This window comes from Emydura macquarii, unplaced genomic scaffold, assembly GCF_026122565.2.
Source record: "Emydura macquarii macquarii isolate MOO-44397 ecotype Brisbane River unplaced genomic scaffold, CSIRO-AGI_Emac_v2 contig_967, whole genome shotgun sequence".
NCBI classification, from domain to species: domain Eukaryota; kingdom Metazoa; phylum Chordata; order Testudines; family Chelidae; genus Emydura; species Emydura macquarii.
The window spans coordinates 1,848,936-1,866,127 of NW_027131104.1; the positions used below are offsets into that span (position 1 = coordinate 1,848,936).

General features: G+C 40.5%; 1 protein-coding gene across 2 annotated transcripts; it reads left to right on the forward strand.

Annotated features, from left to right (window-relative positions):
• Positions 1-1,964: 1,964 nt before the first annotated feature.
• On the forward strand, positions 1,965-16,973 carry BNIP3L (BCL2 interacting protein 3 like). 2 transcript variants are annotated; one of them, XM_067543727.1, is made up of 6 exons: positions 1,965-2,117; positions 7,601-7,787; positions 9,011-9,083; positions 11,317-11,420; positions 12,191-12,340; positions 13,955-16,973. In XM_067543727.1, exons 1-6 carry the CDS (start codon positions 2,039-2,041, stop codon positions 14,001-14,003), a joined length of 642 nt encoding a protein of 213 aa, XP_067399828.1. In that variant the 5' UTR covers positions 1,965-2,038; the 3' UTR covers positions 14,004-16,973. The 2 variants fall into 2 exon arrangements, with proteins under 2 accessions (XP_067399828.1, XP_067399829.1); XM_067543728.1 differs by lacking the exon at positions 1,965-2,117 and adding an exon at positions 2,179-2,219.
• Positions 16,974-17,192: the final 219 nt, after the last annotated feature.

Sequence of the window (17,192 nt, forward strand, 5' to 3'; positions counted from 1 at the left end):
AAAGCTGTTAAGAGCAGTGACTGGAACAAGGGAAATAGAAAGATCTGCCTTATGGAAAAGATAATATAGGTCAGAGATCAACCCCATTAAACTGCTGCTTCCTGGTTCATTGGCTCTTTTTTCCACAGCATAAATTCTTGTTCAGCCTTTTCATCCAGAGTCTGCTGTCTGAGTTGTTTTAACAGTCCTTCTACCTTTCAAAAACAATTCACTCTTCCCTGCTCCTTTAAAAGGGGGGGGGGCAACGGGTGTGCTTGCGGAGAATTTTTCTGATGCAGTGCTTACTCGTTTTATGCTGGTATCATCCACTAGGAGGCCAATGAATGTTTCTTAGGGGAGAGTGAGCAAGAGTTACAAAGGGATTCAATATTAGGTTTCCCACCATCTCTGATCGGTACTTTGCGAGGGAGCCCTGCTGCCGGACGGGGATCCAATGGGTTCTGCAGGACCCACTGCCATAATAGCAGCAGCAGGTAAAATGTACTCCGTTGCGGGCAGGAGTGTGTGGGCAAAAAAACCAGACTGGTAACTTGTGGGAAAATGTCAGTTTGTGATTAATAGAATTTCAGCAATGTAAAGCAAACTTATCTTAACAGGTGTTAAAGTATTTTTTACATGGTTTAAGCAAGATTTGTTTTATTCTTTTAATGGTAAAATTTCTCAATATTGTTAATATAGTTTATATATATGTATAAACTTTTTTTTTTTTCTTTTAAAGCATAGGGGAGTCTGTCGTGGGATTTATGAGATCTAAGGTTTTTTGGGGGTGGAGTGGGATAAAAATGCAACAAACAACACGGGAGCTGGGGGCAGTGGGTATTGCGGAATGAGAGCAGGATTTAAAAAAAGTCTGGTGCAGGGCTCTCTACTGGACATGGTCAACAGGGCCTGTGGAATTTTAGTGCTCTGTACTAATGACTGTTTTTTGAGCTGTCAACTGCATGTTGACATTAAAGTCCATTGGACCTACTGCAGCTGCCTGCAAATTTCAAGGAATAGGTTCAGTTCATTTCCGCCCTACCGCAACTGCAAGGAAAAGTGAGCTCCAACACTTGTACAGGTGCTAGTAGAGTGTAGTCCTGAGTCCTGGGTGGGTCCCTCTCTGCTCCTGTAATACAATTAAGAAGCTATTTCACATGCCCTGGCAGTGTGTTACATGCCCAACCCTGGAGCAGAGGCAATGCCAGTCTTTAACTTTGGCATGCTCACGTAGCAATGGCACGTAGAGCACGGGCTGCAGGAGTTATACCAGGTTTAGCCTCTATCTCTTTGGGTTCTAGCCTGCAGGGCATGGGGACCCAGCTGCTGGCGGTGTAAGCACCTAGAGGCTGGAGTGCAGTTAGTGCCCCGGTCTTAGCTGGCGTAGGGTGCACCCTGGGGGTTAGCCCCCCTTCTCTCTCCCCCTCCCCAATCCTACCCCATTAGATCCTGTTGTCACTGCCCAGTCCCTGGACTCAGGGTCATTTTACTGGAGCATGGAGGCCTGGGGGGGCTGATTCACCCTGCACCCATAACAAAGGCTTGGCACGTCTCTGCCTCAGTTTCCTCGCCACCCCAGAGCATGATGTGGGCGGGGCCAGGCTCACCTACTGATCAATTGCAGCCCTATCGACCCTGCCCCTAATAGAAGCCAACCTGACGCATGCGCACCTAGCGCTAACGACAGCCGGGCCCAGAAGGCGCCTGCGCATTGAGAAATGAAGGGGGACGTCGTTCGGATCGGCACGTGCGCTCCGGAGGGTCAGGCGGCGGCTGTGGGAAGGACAGGCGCAGTTACGCGAGATGACGTAACGATGGCGTGAGGCGGCGCCTGCGCAGTGAAGCCGAGCGATCCGCCGGCCGCCCTTACGTGACCAGAGAGTGGGCGGTGCCTCAGGGCTGCGCCTGCGCAGCTGGGGGAGGCGGGGCGCTGCTGCTGCTGGGGCTGTGCGCGGAGCGATCCCAGCTTGTTGTTGTCGTTGTCGTTGTCGTTGTTGTCGTCGTCGTCGTGCCCCCACCAGCCTCGGCGTTCCCTTAGCTGCCGTTGCGCCGCGCCGCCATGTCCTGCCTTCCGGAGCCGCTGCAGCACAACAACAACCCCCCGGCCGAGGGGCCGCCCGCCGAGCCGGGCCTCAACAGTGAGTGCGCGCGCCCTGAGCGGAGCCGAATGAGATGGAAAGGGGGAGGGGCTGCGGCAGCCCCTGGGGAGCGCGACCCCGCGGCTGGGATTGGGGGGCGGGGTGAGGGGAACGGGGGCGCGCGGGCTGCTGCGGGTCAGTCCGTGGGGGGAGGGGTCCCCGAGCATAGTGGGTTCTGCAGCGTCCGCGCCGGGGGCAGCCTAGAGTCGTTGGGGGGGGGGTTCGGGGTTCACGGGGAGGGGCGATGGAGTGGGGAGGTGCTGGGGGGGGGGCTCTGCGGGGAGAAGGGTGTGTTGGCAGTCTTAGGGGGCTGGGGTATACTGGGCTGTGGAGGAGGAATAGAGTGGGGGGCCTTAGGGGGCTGGGGTACACGGGTGTGGGGGAGGGGTCTAGGGGGCTGGGGGTTCACTGGGGTGTGGAGGAGGAATAGGTGTGTTGGAAGGTGCTTAGGGTGTTGAAAGTCCCCCTGGAAGGGATTGTGGGGGGAGGGCTGGGGAGGGAAGGGTATTGGGTGCTGTGGGGAGGGGAGGGGGTCTGGAGGTCCGTGGGAGGATGAGAGAAGGGGGAGGGTTCAGGGATTAAAGGGGGATAAGATTGGCTTGGGTCAGAATGGAGGCAGCTGAGGGGACCGGGGGCAGGATGCCGTCTTGTATTGTATTACAATAATTACAGTGCTGTCTTGTGGGGATAGGGTTATTGACTGGCTGAATTTAGGTAACATCAGGGAGACCAAAGCATCAGGTTTGACTCAGTAAGTTTTAGTGGGTATAAGTACAAAGAGTGAGTCACATGCAGGAGGGGTCAGGGAATTTTGGTAGCAGGTTTAACAACTGGGACAAGAGGTAAGATGGATGTAGGAGGTGGTGAAGGAATATCTAATTTTAGGGATGAGTTTATTCAGTGACTTGGTATGTAATGGGGAGAGGGAGTAGGTTTTTGGTGGTAGGAATGAATTTATTCAATGACTGGTTCTAACAGCACGGGTGAGGGTATATCAGGGATGTGGGGAGGAGCTTGACTGTGGGAATGATTTTATTCAGTAGCTGAGTCAATATCACTGACGTGAGCTGTTTTCCTCTATATCCGGCATGTATGTCAGCTGCTTTGCTGCATCCTTTTGTTCCCAGAATAATGTTTGTGTGGTAGATTGATGATATTATCTAGGGTCTCGTATTGGTTTATCTGATGTTTTACATCTCAAAGGCACAGCCATTTAATGTATATTTTGGCTTGCTTTTAAGTGCCAAGGATACTGTGGTAAAAGAGGTCGTACATGAACAAAAGGTATTAATGATTAAGTTCTCTCCATCCTAGTTTGCTAAGTCATCCATGAAATATATCAGTAGGATCAGCTAATTGATCTCCTGTAAATAAGTGGGAAATTTATTAAATGAGAGTAAAGTATGCTGGTATAACAACATTGCGATTGCATTTTGTGTCTGGTGACATTGGGTGTCATGTTAAGTAAAGCGGTATGTGTCTGATGTGTTGGGCTCAGAGAACTGCTCATGTAAATAAATAAAACGGAGGCACCATGGCGAAATTATTCAGGGCTGTCAACATGTAACAATATATCGCAGTGTATTGATGAAATTTCCAAAAATTAAGTGAAATCTTATTTTTGGTTTTGTGTCCCAGTAAACCTAATGTCTATTTCTACAACTTAAAATTAGTTTACCTGTGATTTGCAGATATTCATTCTTCCATACTTCATTTTTTCCTTTTTCGTTTCAATGTTAATACAATGACTTGCTGTGTTGGAGATGTTGATCTGTAAGCAAGGAGCTGCAAGAGAGAGTTTAGTGTAAACATTTAGTTCCCAATCTTGAAATGAACTCCACAGAGTTACATTCTCATTGAAGTTAGTGGGGTGTCGTGCAAGTGCCTACAAAGGGCTGCCCACCGATCTCTTACTGCAGGATCAGAGCATAAGGAGTTAGTGAAATCAGTGCATTTACTCAGGCTGGCAAGTGCTGCATGGTAGTATGAATTGTTTGCAGGACTGGGCCCATGAACCAAACCGATGTAACTAGTCAGTTCCATGAAGGCTCAGTACTGGACTACTGACGACTGGTCTCTAATACTGTAGTCTTGTAGGTTCCATTTTGTCAGGCTAGTAAGTCTATACTTTGATTCTTTTTTGTTCTAAAATATACCTAGAGTTTATTTAGTGCCTTTCATGCAAAAACCTCAAAGCACATACAGAGGTGAAGGTTGTTGCACATTGTAACAGTGGCAGAGCTGAGAATGTAACTTGGAACTCCTGACTAGAGTCCTGTGTGCTAACCACAAGAACATGCTTTCTCTGGTATTTCCTGATGTCTCACTTGTGGCCGTTTCTTGAGCCCTGTGTTGGAAATGTGTGACAGTTACGCTTGATATCAGAATGCCTTGACGCTCATTAAACATGCTTTGACTCATTAATATGGATAAGATTTTGTCATGGTAAAAATAGGCAAAATTCATGTAACAGTCATGGTTTAAAAAAAAAACAAAAACAGAAAAACCCCCAAAATCATCCTTTGGTCACAGCAACAAAAAGTATGTAGTAATTACACTTTAATACTTTATCGTTAAACATTTACGTGAAACAAACAACATTAATGCAATTGTTTTCACTTCCTGGACAAAGTAAACTATTTGGAAATGATATATACATATTGTGGAATCATTTTTCAAACAAAAACAATGAAAAACTATAGAACAAAAATAACTGATTCTTTTTAGCAAAGTCCCTTTTGCAAACTGTGGCAATTTTGGTATAACAAGTCATACATTGACAGATTATTTTTTATGCGGCATCTGTTGTCTCCAAGCACATTTTTATAAAATGAGGAGGAGAGTCTGGTGTGGGCAAGCTTCAGAGCAACTGTCTGCCCACAATGCAAGATCATGAATGTCATTTGTGACTTGATGAGCGTGAACTGTATGCTCTTCATAAACTGTAAGCGTGTTCATGATTCGGGGTGCAAACTCTTTTGGAGCCTGAGGACTGCAGGGCTCCTGCTGACAATGGTGGCTGAGAGCTCCAGGGCCTCCACAGTCCCCAGCAGCTGACAGTTTTGGTCCCACCACCCCAGGGCATGAAGCTGAAGAGGATAATTTAATTGAGGTCTCTGACTTCCATGAATCCGTGACTTCTGTGACCACAAGACAAAATCTTATCATCCGAGATGAGTGGTCAGGTAGAGAAGTAGCAACGTGCAGTGTGTCATGTAAACTCTCTCCTGGGCCTTCTTTTGATGAGTATTTACTCATGTTTAAACTTGTTTCCTCTAGTGTGCCTCTAACGCAACTTGACTCTAAAAAGCAAATTCCTCGGTTTAGCATAGGCGCTATTAAAGATTGTGTTTTGTAGCTTAGGCTTAAGCACAACTGAGTCCCAATCTTGCCAGTGCAGTCATAGACTATAGCAGTCGATTCTAATTAGTCCTCCACTGCAATCCGAGGCTTCCTCTCTGGTCATCTACCAAAACTCCTCCAGAAGGTTAACCTTATAAGGAATGGCCTTCCTTGTTTATGTAGATTCCGGTATCTTTTCCTCCATTTTTTCCCTATTGTTTGCGGCTGAACTCTGCAATGTCGGGGGGGGGGCCAAGCGTGAAAGAGAAATTCATCGTATACCTCAGTCATTATACTGTAGATCCCACCATAGTAGATTTTCTGAACCCAAATGGTTACCACCTGATCTGTAGCTATTTGAGCGGATCAGTTCCCTAACTGAAGTTGCTGTATGCTTTTCCACAGGTATTAGTGTTTTCATATTGGAAGGTGGTTGCTCTAGGATAGGCCTACTGTCCTGGCATATTTCTTGAAATGTGGCCTTCCTCTTTCTGAAATTTTGCAACCATTGCTGATCATCCCAGGTCTGAAAATGCAGAGTAGTCCCACTATTCAGTGCTGGTTGGTCTGACCCAAAACAGTCTTTCCACAATAATGCTTCATCGGCTAAGAAGCTAGACATCTAGTTGTTCAGCTGGTGCATGGACCCCAAGTATCTTGCAGAGTGCTTTGGTAGTGGGACAAATTCCATCATCTTATCACTGTTATTGTTCTGTAAGATACCTGGTACCAACACGCTATGTTCGTGAATATAAGCAACAGCATCAACAGCAGCCCCAGACTGGGAGACATTCCTGGTTGCTGAAGCTTAATGGAGAATTTGCTAGGGTATGAATGAGTTAGCAGTTGAGACAACTCCTGGAACCAGGAAAGGAATTCTTGGAATGTGGCTTCCGCTCCCAAAATGCATAAGGGTTTGCACATGGGCAGTGTGCATTCACCCATAAATGCCGCTCTGCAATATCTGTCATACCATAAAATCATTGCAGCTAATGTGATTGAGCCCGGCACTTGTGTGAACATGGGATTTAAGCGAGTGCACTAAGCATGATTAATAGTTGATTGCTTCATTTGAGTCAAGTAACATGGGTTGCATATTGTTGCGCTTGTTAGCCAATGTAGATGTACCTTAAGAGGTCAATGATGGTTATATTCCTAGGGACCAGAACTGAATCTACATTTAAAATTTCACCTTCACTTACAAACTATTGGCTAGTAATTTTTTTTAACACAGTGTTAAACTTAGTCTAGTACATTTTAAAGTGAATTAAAAGTAGTTTCTGCTTCTACCCCTGCCAATTCTTTAGGTTTTCCAGTCTCTGTTTCTATTTTTACACTGGTTTTTTTTCTCTCCCTAGTTGATGTGAAAAGCACATGTAAGCACATTAACATCATTGCCAGCTAAATGTAACAAACTTAGTTTGTAGCATGCTGTAAATGTGCATGGTTTATTAAATATGTAGGAAAACAAGGGGCCTGCCTCAAGGATCTAATAATTCATAGATCTGTGAATTTATAATCTAAATTGGATATATCCCAGTTATTAACGTTCTAATTTGAGGGGTAGCAGACAGCACTGCAGAGGAAGATTGGCATTGGAAGGCCAACTAAAAGAAGAGAGATTTGTTTTGGGAAGAGAAAAAAAAGATTGCTTGCCATATGGCTAGAGAGGAAGGTTGTTCCAAGCATGGGGCCACTGTGGGGGAAAAAAGTATGAGACCGTAAGTGGGGAAGAACAAAGGGAGTATTAAAGAATGGCATTTGGTTCAAGAATGTGCTGTAGAGAGAAGGGTGTAGTCATGCAGTTATGTGGTGAGGATTTGGAGCTTAAACCTGATGCACAAGAAGGGGGTGCCTGTTAGGGAATTTTAAAAATAGCATAAGGGAGGGGAATGATTTGTTACTTTCAGTTACCCAAATCAAGACTGTTTAGTTCAAAACTTTTAATTCTACTTTTACATTAAGTTAATAAACCTGCCATTCTTGTCTTCTCTATTTGCTAATGCACGTTTTTTTTTCTGGCATCATTGGATGTTATCTGAATTCACCATGTTCACATTCTTTCTGCATGTAAATGATAAACCTTAAGCCAGGTTTTAGTTTCACTGCTTTTAATGAGAGCCATCTGGCTGGCCCAACAGGTTCCTGGGTGGAGTTACAGATGAACGGCAATGGCAATAGCAATGATAATGCCAATGGGAAAAATGGGGGCCTGGAACATGTCCCTTCATCATCTTCTATCCACAATGGAGACATGGAAAAAATTCTTCTGGATGCCCAGCACGAATCAGGACAGAGTAGTTCAAGGGGTAGTTCCCACTGTGACAGGTAAGGAAACACAGCTGTATCAAGTCTCTTGAACCTCTTGCTTTCCTATATGCTATGTGATGCAGTTTCCATTCCTGATGCTTTAATCAAGGGCAAATACATTTTATTAGTTTTATACTTTTGCTTATTGCATCCGTGAGCCAGCCAAAGTGCCATTTGAAATACTTGCTGAATCCTGCTAGCTTTAAATGGTATAGAATACTGAAAAGCAAATAATTGTTAAAATTAAAAAGAAATACAGGAGTAGTGTCAAATCTCATATTAGCATTGTTCATGTACTGTGTGAAAAATAACTGTTAATGTCATGATTACTAATGCATGATCATTTAAGAGAAAGTAATAGGTAAGATCAAGAGACTCTATGATTGAAGATAGTATTCATTATGGTGAAAACTTAATAAAATTGGCTTTATCAATTTTTCAAAGTAATTTACTCAGTTATATCTGTATACTGTGTGTCCAGGCAAAAATAAATGATAGACCACAAACTCTCAATTCCCACCCCTCTTTCTACCACAGAAGAGACAGTGGGGAGGGAAAAAAGTGTTTTAACAACAATGTCCCCCGCTGCTTCCTCTCACCCTCCCCATCTAGGGCTTAATTTGTGCCTGGGCTTGCCAGTGCTGAGTAAGTCTGCTGTGAAAATGATGTTTGTTTATATTACTTTTCACAGCAGACTCACTAGCTAGCAATAAATAAATGACAATGATTTGGGCGTGTATATATGCATTTGTTTTTCCTAAAGTAAATTAAGTATTTTAAGAAAAAGCATGAGAGCGGCCACCAGCAAAAGTTGGTGGTCGCACTTGGAGGTCACCAAAAATTTTGTCTTGAGAGCCCCTGGTTTAAGGTTAGTTTTACTGTATATCAATAAGATGGCCCAGTGATCTAGTAACAGTAGCAATGTATTGCCTCACGGGATGAGAGTTCAGGACTCTGTCTTGGTGTTTCGTTCCTGGGCTGGAGTTGCAGTGGGGTCAGGGTGCTGATTTTTGATGAGAGAGGGGGTTTTTCCCATCGCTTTCTGATTAACTGAAGGGTAGTTGCGGTAGTTTTCCGTTGGTGGGGCATAGTGATATGAAAGGTAATAGAGTCCTTGTTGCTCATTTGAGATGTTTAGTATCTTATATGTAGAAATAATCTTACTCTGATGCTGTTAAGATAATGTTCCAGTAACTTAATAAACCCAAAAGTGAGACTAATGCCATCATTCTTTCCTTTAGCCCTTCCCCTCCAGAAGACGGACAGATAATGTTTGATGTGGAAATGCACACGAGTAAGGACAATAGTTCTCAGGTATTTTCTCCAGTAAACCCTAAAATACATAAAATATTGTCCAGGAGAGCGTGTTTACAATAGACAGTATTGTGCCTTAAAGAGACAACTTCATACCAAGATGAGTTTAAAAAAAAAAAAAAAAAGTGAAGCATGCTAGAGGGCTGAAGCCAAATATTTAAAATTGTAAATTCTGTTCCATGTGTCCATGTACAGAGAACAGAAATCAAATTAATTATGTATTTAAAAAGAATAACCGTTTAAAGCTGTATATTTCTTAATTTCCAGCAATGCATTGTTAATTTAGTGTGGAAAAAGCTGAGTGTACAATAATAGTCTTGGCCTTTATCTTCAGTGTAGGTAAATTCCAATTATTGAAAGCCTGTTTATTCAAAATCTGGACATGCCCCTTAGCTTTTTGGAATAACTGTGTTTACTTGTATTGAACTATGTTCTTTGCAGCTGTTTGACTACAACTGTGTGAACAAAATATCCATTCTTGCTGACTTCCTTGTAAATAGACTCAATGAATCATTAAAGCTTTTGTGTAGTTAAGGTTATGTTGATAACAATATTATAAAGCTTTATTTTAGGAGGTTATAATATGTCTATTAAACTTTGCTTTGGGAGGTGGTGTTATAAAAACGGGTTTTTTAAAATAATTAGAGGAGGAGTGTGTTTTTATGTTTAAATTCTAGTAGTGGGGAAGAAAAAAAGTCTAGTTTGAAACACGTATTTTGTATTTATAGAACTTGGACTTCATAAAAATTCAAGATTTAAAAATTGGAGTGGGAGAGAATATCCGGCACCTTGAAATAATGTTATTGAGTTTATGTAGTACAAGTTAACAGAGATATTATCAGGATTTCTTTTACACATCTAGTTATATAGGTATATGATAGAACTATTTGTTTGACAAGTATTTAAATTATTACCTAAGAATTCAGGACATTCAGGGTATCATTCCATAGTTAGTCAGCTCACATAATTCACAGTAATCTCAACAATGGAGGGAATCTGATGCTGAATGCTTAGTTTGGTCATTTAATGAAATTTGCTGTCTTCAGCAATACAAGTTGAGAGCAGTAATGGAAGAATGAACTGTGCATTTAATTTTTGTCAGAGAGGTTGGCCAAACAATAGAATTATCACCCTTCTGTAACCCTATAGAGAACTGTACGACCCTGAGTGAGCTCCTTTGCTTTTCGTTTTGTTAATCAGGGTTGCCATTTCCCTATTACAATTCAGCATGGCTCCCTTTTTCCATTTGTTTTGGTGCCTCTTTCAACTAAGCTGTATTTCAAGTGGTATAATATAATCTTGCTAAAGGCTGAATTTGGTCTGAGGCTCCCAAGTCCCACTGAATTCAGGGGGGAGAGGACAGCATGGGAATGCCAATACATACGGTTGCTTCTGCTTGAAGTAGGAGCTCCATAGTTGTAATGGTGTTGTGTTCTGTCAGCCAAAGAAACAGCAGCCCTCCAGGTTGCTTCTGAGTTGGATCTTCTATACGGCAGCACTCTTAGGTCACCAGGTGTGACATATGGCCATCCTTTCAGAAGAGGGAGGCATTAATCTTTGGGGCAGGGACTCTCATTTACCATATGCTTGCACAATGTCTGCCATAGTTGGGCCCAGACCTAGTTTAGATCTACTGCAATATACGTGTTAAATAACAGTAGTAAAATAACAAGCAAACGATAAGTTGTTTTGACATGGACCACAGGAAAACTTCTGAAAGAAATTATTTAAAATATTTGTGTACAATTTGGGCAGAAACGCTTCACTTTTAATTTGATTACGTCTGATTTAAGATTTGCTCCAGTTTTAGGGAAGGGTTTTTACTTTAATACATTTTATGCACTACCGGCTCAATCAGGCTATTGTTGAAATCGTCTTCTCAATTGTTCTTCGCTCCAGTTTGTAATATATATTTAAATATCATTACAGTGAAGCTCGCTTAATTCCTTGTAATGTAATACATTTATCAGAGATGCACCGACATCAGTGGACCCTGTGGGCATAGTAAAATCCTTCCAAATAAACCCTTGGTGCAAGAATGTCTTTTTCTTGGTGCAAGAAAGTCATCACCACCTTTCTTTCCCCAACAAATGCAGAAACAGCCCAATGGAATGAAAACTACCAACATCTTCTGCTTATCATTTTGTCACTGCAGTTGATGCTCTTAAAATTAATACCATGAGGCGTAGCTAATTAAGTGTTGTTACAGAGCATGTCCCATGTATATTTTCAGTCTGAAGAGGAAGCAGTAGAAGGAGAGAGAGAGGTGGAAGTTTTGAAGAAAAGTGCTGACTGGGTATCAGACTGGTCGAGTAGGCCTGAAAACATTCCTCCCAAGTGAGTTGAACTCTACTAATAAACACTCCTTCTGCAAGAAGGAAAGAAGAATCATGGTGCGCACAATAAATGGAATTATTCTGGCTATCAAAATGGGATCATCCCAGAAAAAATATTTTGAAGACTTGGATTTTCCTTGGGGAGGATAGCTAGCATAAAACCAATAAACATTGGAAAAAATGTAATAGCATTTACAGAGCCTTTTACTGCAAGCAACACAACAATAAGCTTAATATGGAGTTATTTTTTCCAATAATGACACAATGTTCTTTACTTGTTAGAGCAGGATACCTGAAGTTTGGATTGGTGGGGTTTAGTAATAGCTGATGTGGTGTTGGGCAAGTCACCTAAACTCTCTGCATCTTGGTTTCTGCATCTGTAAAATAGATATAGTGCTTACCTTTGCTATAGGGACACTAGACACTATCAGGCTTTGAAACCCTTGAATGGAAAGTACTATACGAGTGCAAAGTGTTGGCTAAACTGGAGGATGCTGTCTATATCTGGCAGATTTCTATATCCCTGCTTGAAACAAAAAAGTGGCTATTACTAACAAGTCATGTACTGAAATTCCCTCTCCCAGACCTCCTTGTCTCTTTGGCTTCTGCTCCCTTTGTCTCTGTACTTGAATAAGTGGTCTCTCCACACTATCTCATATTTCTCTTTGGTCTCCCTGTAATCTGGTTTTTGCCTTGTTTTAGTGCAACTTGAAAAAATGTGGCAGAGCTCTGCACAATTCTGAAATATTCCTGTCCATTTTTTCCCTTCAGGGAATTTCACTTCAGACATCCTAAACGTGCAGTATCTTTAAGTATGAGAAAAAGTGGAGCTATGAAGAAAGGTGGCATTTTCTCTGCAGAGTTCCTTAAGGTTTTCATTCCATCTCTGTTCATATCTCATGTTTTGGCTTTGGGACTAGGGTAAGTACAAAGATTGATTTTAAACTTTGCATCTTTATCGCTTGCATACTTACTGTAGTAGTATTGGAATTACCAATTTGAGGAAGAGCATAGTAAATATTGCCAGATTACCTTGACGTTATGCTGATAGGTCAAATGTATTTGAGATGTAGGGAAAAATCTACCTTTGCAATGATGCATGGTAATGCTTTCTATTTATTTGATTGTAGGAGGAGTTTGAGATGGATTTCATGATAATCTGTGCATTCTGAATGTCTGACATTCAATCACCTTAATTGACTCTTTGAGACTTTCCTGCAAATAATCTTTGCAGTATCTTGTGGCATGACCCACTTGTTCATTTGCTTATTCTATTCAAATTCCTCAGAGTATAGTGTAATAAGAGAAAAATAAGAACAAATTAAACATAAATATTAAAGTAATTTTTTTCTTTTGCTCCAAGAAAAGTGTGTGTAACATCAGATGATGATGCTCTGGGCTTATGTGAATAGCACATGTTTTCCTGCAAGCTCCCACTAATTTTGGGTGGCTAGCACTGCAGTTTTATGATGGTACTGAAACTAAGGGTTTGAAACTTCAAACAGGCACCGTGTTATGTATATATTTTGATCTTGTGAAATCAGCTATTGGATTTTCAAGTAGCCAAGCAATGCTGTCAGTATTTCTGTAATTAGAAGTGATCACTAAGGTCTAGTCCACGCTCACCTGGCGATTCGGCGGCAGTCGACGGGAGTTATGCAAACTACGCAGAGTAGCTTGCGTAACTCACGTCGACTGCTCTGCTTCCCTTCTGTGCGCTGTCTACACTGCGCTGCTTGAGGGGGTGGTTTTACTCAGTCGATTTCCTGATCAATTGAGCGGGTCTACACTGACGACTCAATCGATCCAGAAAGATCGATCTGGCGGCGGCGAATTTGCCGCTGTCAGTATAGACATGGCCTGAGTGTGCTAATGGTCATATGTTTGCAGATATCTATCTCATGTCCTCTTGTGGTGGGGCCAGAGAAATGTACTCCTAACATACCACGTTTCAATTTTTATTTAACTTCTTATTCAATTATTTCTTGTGCATAGTTTGTCTTTCCCTTTGATTTTAACATCCTCTTGTAAATTAATTTTTTCTTACTCCTAGTTATTGGCTAAACTAGATAGATAGAAAATATGGAAAGAAAATTTTTTTATACCTTTTAGCAAAAATGCATATTTCTGTAATAAATTAGATCTTGCCTCTGTTTGTTAGAGATCTGCCTTTTTATAAGCCCGTAACACTGAATGTTTTAAAGTCTGTGTTAATATTTTTTCTTTACATGTAAAGAATTTTGTGTCATTATTTTGTCTGGGATTTTTAAAGGAGCCTTAGGGAGTTAGACAGCCCCCTCCTATTGAATTTCAATGGGATTAGGGTGCCTAAATCCTTTGGGTTCTGTTGGAAACCTCAGTCTTTATCGTAGGTGTTTAGATGCAGTCTCTCATATATGAGAGAAGGGGATGTTATGGAAGAACATCACAAAATGGAAACTATTGGCAACGGCAAATTAGACCAGTTGAGTGTGCAAGGATTGTTGTGAAGGACAGTATTTCCGGGAAATACGATGTCTCATGTTTGTATTTCAGCATCTACATTGGAAAACGACTGACCATGCCTTCAGCCAGCACCTACTGAGAGAAGCAAAGTGCTGAACTTGGAAATCCATGTGATTTGTGAAGATGTTATTGTCACCTTAGTACATTTGAACTTGAGACCATTTTAAGCATGACTCCAACCCCACCCTTTCTTTACACATCCGGGTTCCAGTGACTCTTGGAATTCAGTATTGTATTGGAACTCTGTTGAGGTGTTTGACTTACCCACTTTCTCTTCCCTTCCCCCACCCTTTGGCCTGCAAAACACGTCAGTTGCCTAACAGAATTTACAATTGTCTATACATTGCAAGGGCTTCTTTTAGTACAAAATTCCACCAGCACATTATAATTTTATCAGTAATGCTGTTGCCTCTAGTACAACCAGACCTAAATCTGCAACCGCGCATGGTATAAATGTTGACTGTATTATAGCGACTGCCAATCTCTTTAAAAGAAACTGAAGGTTGGTTAGAGTAAAAGTGAAGCTCTATTTTTAGAAAACTAAGTTGGCTGTAAATCAAACTAAAAAATCATTGGCAATAGAGAATAAATGAATTTTAAAACCAGCTTTTTGGGCAATTTACTCAACCCCCTATTTTGGCCATGCCGTCTAGTTTGCAGGAGGCAAAGACTGCACAAAACTTAAAGCAGGATAATAATTTAAAGTCATCAGCATATTTTAATATTAGATAATTGTCATAATCTTGTCTTTTCTATGAAGTGTAGGGTCCTTGTTTCTGGTAGGAAAATCTGTCTAATGCCTAGAAAACGTTAGCGAAACTGCATTGTTTGCATGTGAAGAAGTTTTTATTTTCCTTAGCTTTTTCCTTACAGGAAAATTTTAAATGGAAAGTTTTCCTATATAAAAACAGTTTGAATGCAAGTATTTTTGGTGTATTTAGACTCTGCGTAAAAAGCGGAGTCTGCTGAAACCACCTACAATTATGAAGATAAGCTAGTTTCAGTAGCTACTCAAAGCATTTGACCTGCCTGTTGGGAACAGTCTTGTAGTTGTGTAAAGAAACACTAATCTCTGAAATGTCTTCTTTAGTCAAATTTTCAAAATTCCACATTTTCATTGTTTACTGTGTCTCCGTTGGGGATAATTCATATCCTAAGATCACTAGTGATGTTTCATGTAGCTAGGTAGAATTCTCACTGATGTTGTTTAACTTTTATCTTTGAGAGCACTCAGTCTTGTCCTCCTTTCAGTGATACCTTTTTCAAAATGTGAAGCTTTAGTACCAAATTGTTACAAAGCATCAGGACGTACTTGTGTCCTTAAGTAGATTTTATTGGATTTCAAAACATGTAGTGTGACTCTGAAGGATAGAATACTCTGTTTTTTAAAATAAATATATATAAATAAATAATATGAATATAGACTTTAATACTAAATATTTAGGGAAGCAGTGTGAATTTTGAAACTAGCAAAATCTCATTTAAATAGAATATGCATTAGACTGACTTATAGAAAATGTTAAGAAAATCTGGTAAGCCAGTTTTGAAGAACCAGCTACCTAAAATTTACTGCCTGCATCAGATAAAGTTGATGATTTGGCATGGCAGTGATAGTTCAAAACTGTTCAAACATGGAGGCTAATTCCTAGCTGAGGTTTGCTTTGAAAGAGGCAGCTCAGAAAGCAAACAGGCTAAGCATGAAATGAACACATTTTAGAAATGTGTTTTATTCTCCCCTTCTGACAGCCTTTAGGAGAAAGTTAGTAGACTTTAAGCCAGGTCCAGCATGAAAGGGTGGTCAAATCATTCCGTTTAGACATCTCTTTTTTCTTTTGATCCTGAATATTAGTAGCACTTGAATTATCTACAACTGCATGTTTATTTCAATTGTGGATACTGGGTTTCATCCAGACATGTGGAAGAAAAAAGTGGCAAGGGTGTTTTTAGGTGTTATGAACCACATTATTTTAGAGACCTAAATAAAATGGGAAGGGGAGAAAGGCTCGTATACTTTATTAGTACTAATTATAGCACCTTGTTTTGTATGAAAATTGGAATAGTGGAAAAATATTTATATTAAGTAGGGAATACTTTTATTTAAAAAAAACAAAAACCCCACTCATCCATATTAGATTGATTCATCTGCAGAATATTTGATAAATTAATGTTACAAGCTTGTCATGGGAGGTTAAACACAGCTATGTGCTAATATTTCAAGCAGCTGTGCGATTAAAAATTGTTCATGGAAAATATTACTGAAAAATGGATACCTGATCACTGTAGCACTTGTTATCATACAATGATACAATGCAGTATTTATTGATTCCCTGATATAAGCTTGGGATGGAAGTCTACAATTAGTTTTACTATGAATAGAAACAAATTATTGTATAATTTGAAAAGGGTTTTCAGCTGTTGATAGGTGAAGTTTTGTTAAGATAAATGTTGTTTAAAAGCTTTATACCTGTTTACAGTTTTGAAAAAAATGCAGGCTTCATTTTTCTTATGTTCAGTGAAAACTGGCTTAAAATATTTGTAAATAGGATCAAGCAAAATGCATAAACTCGCACATTAAAAAATGTGGCAGGCTAACTTAACTGTAGCAAGTACATATTTACTTACTCTGTTTTGAAAGGTGAAAACTGAAGACTCTGTTAGAAATTCAGATTTTTAATTGACCCATTTGTTGAAATTATTGACGTTAACTGAGCCAAAGTGATTATGCATCCTTCATATATTTAGTTAGCACTTTGTAACATTATATACAGTTTACAGTACATGTATAAGTTGTAGCTATAAACATTTTGTGCCATTAAAGCTCTCACAAAACTGTGTCTGTCAGATCACTTCATATCACATCTTTTTTTTCCCCCCATGGAAGATGTTGAATAACTTTATGCTGTTGCTTGTTTATGAAGTAATAACTGTATCCTGAGTTAAATGAACTCAGAGGCTGACTTTATTAGCATGGGATAATTTTTACTGAGTTATAAGTGGTATCATCAAGTTCTTGTTCTGAAACATGTAATTAAAATATTGCCCTTGGCAACCATGTTCATTATTTCCATCCTCCCCCAGCACCTTTATCTCTTTATAGATCAGGAAGACCATGGTACCAAAAATAAGAACAATGTATTGTGTTGTAAGCTCCATTTCAAATGGAGATGATTGTCTCCCATGTCAGTTGTATTTCTAAGACTCCTCCCAATTCAGTTATAAATGCAATGTGAAGAGTGAGGAAGTTCCTCATTCTAATACCATGGAGCTA

What these genes read in the sequence shown, in the direction of transcription:
- BNIP3L (XM_067543727.1), top strand. Translation starts at nt 2,039, where the DNA reads ATGTCCTGCCTTCCGGAGCCGCTGCAGCACAACAACAACCCCCCGGCC. An exon ending in CCTGAAAACATTCCTCCCAA is followed by an intron (nt 11,421 to 12,190) that starts GTGAGTTGAACT and finishes TTTTCCCTTCAG; the next exon opens with GGAATTTCACTTCAGACATC. An exon ending in GTTTTGGCTTTGGGACTAGG is followed by an intron (nt 12,341 to 13,954) that starts GTAAGTACAAAG and finishes TTTGTATTTCAG; the next exon opens with CATCTACATTGGAAAACGAC.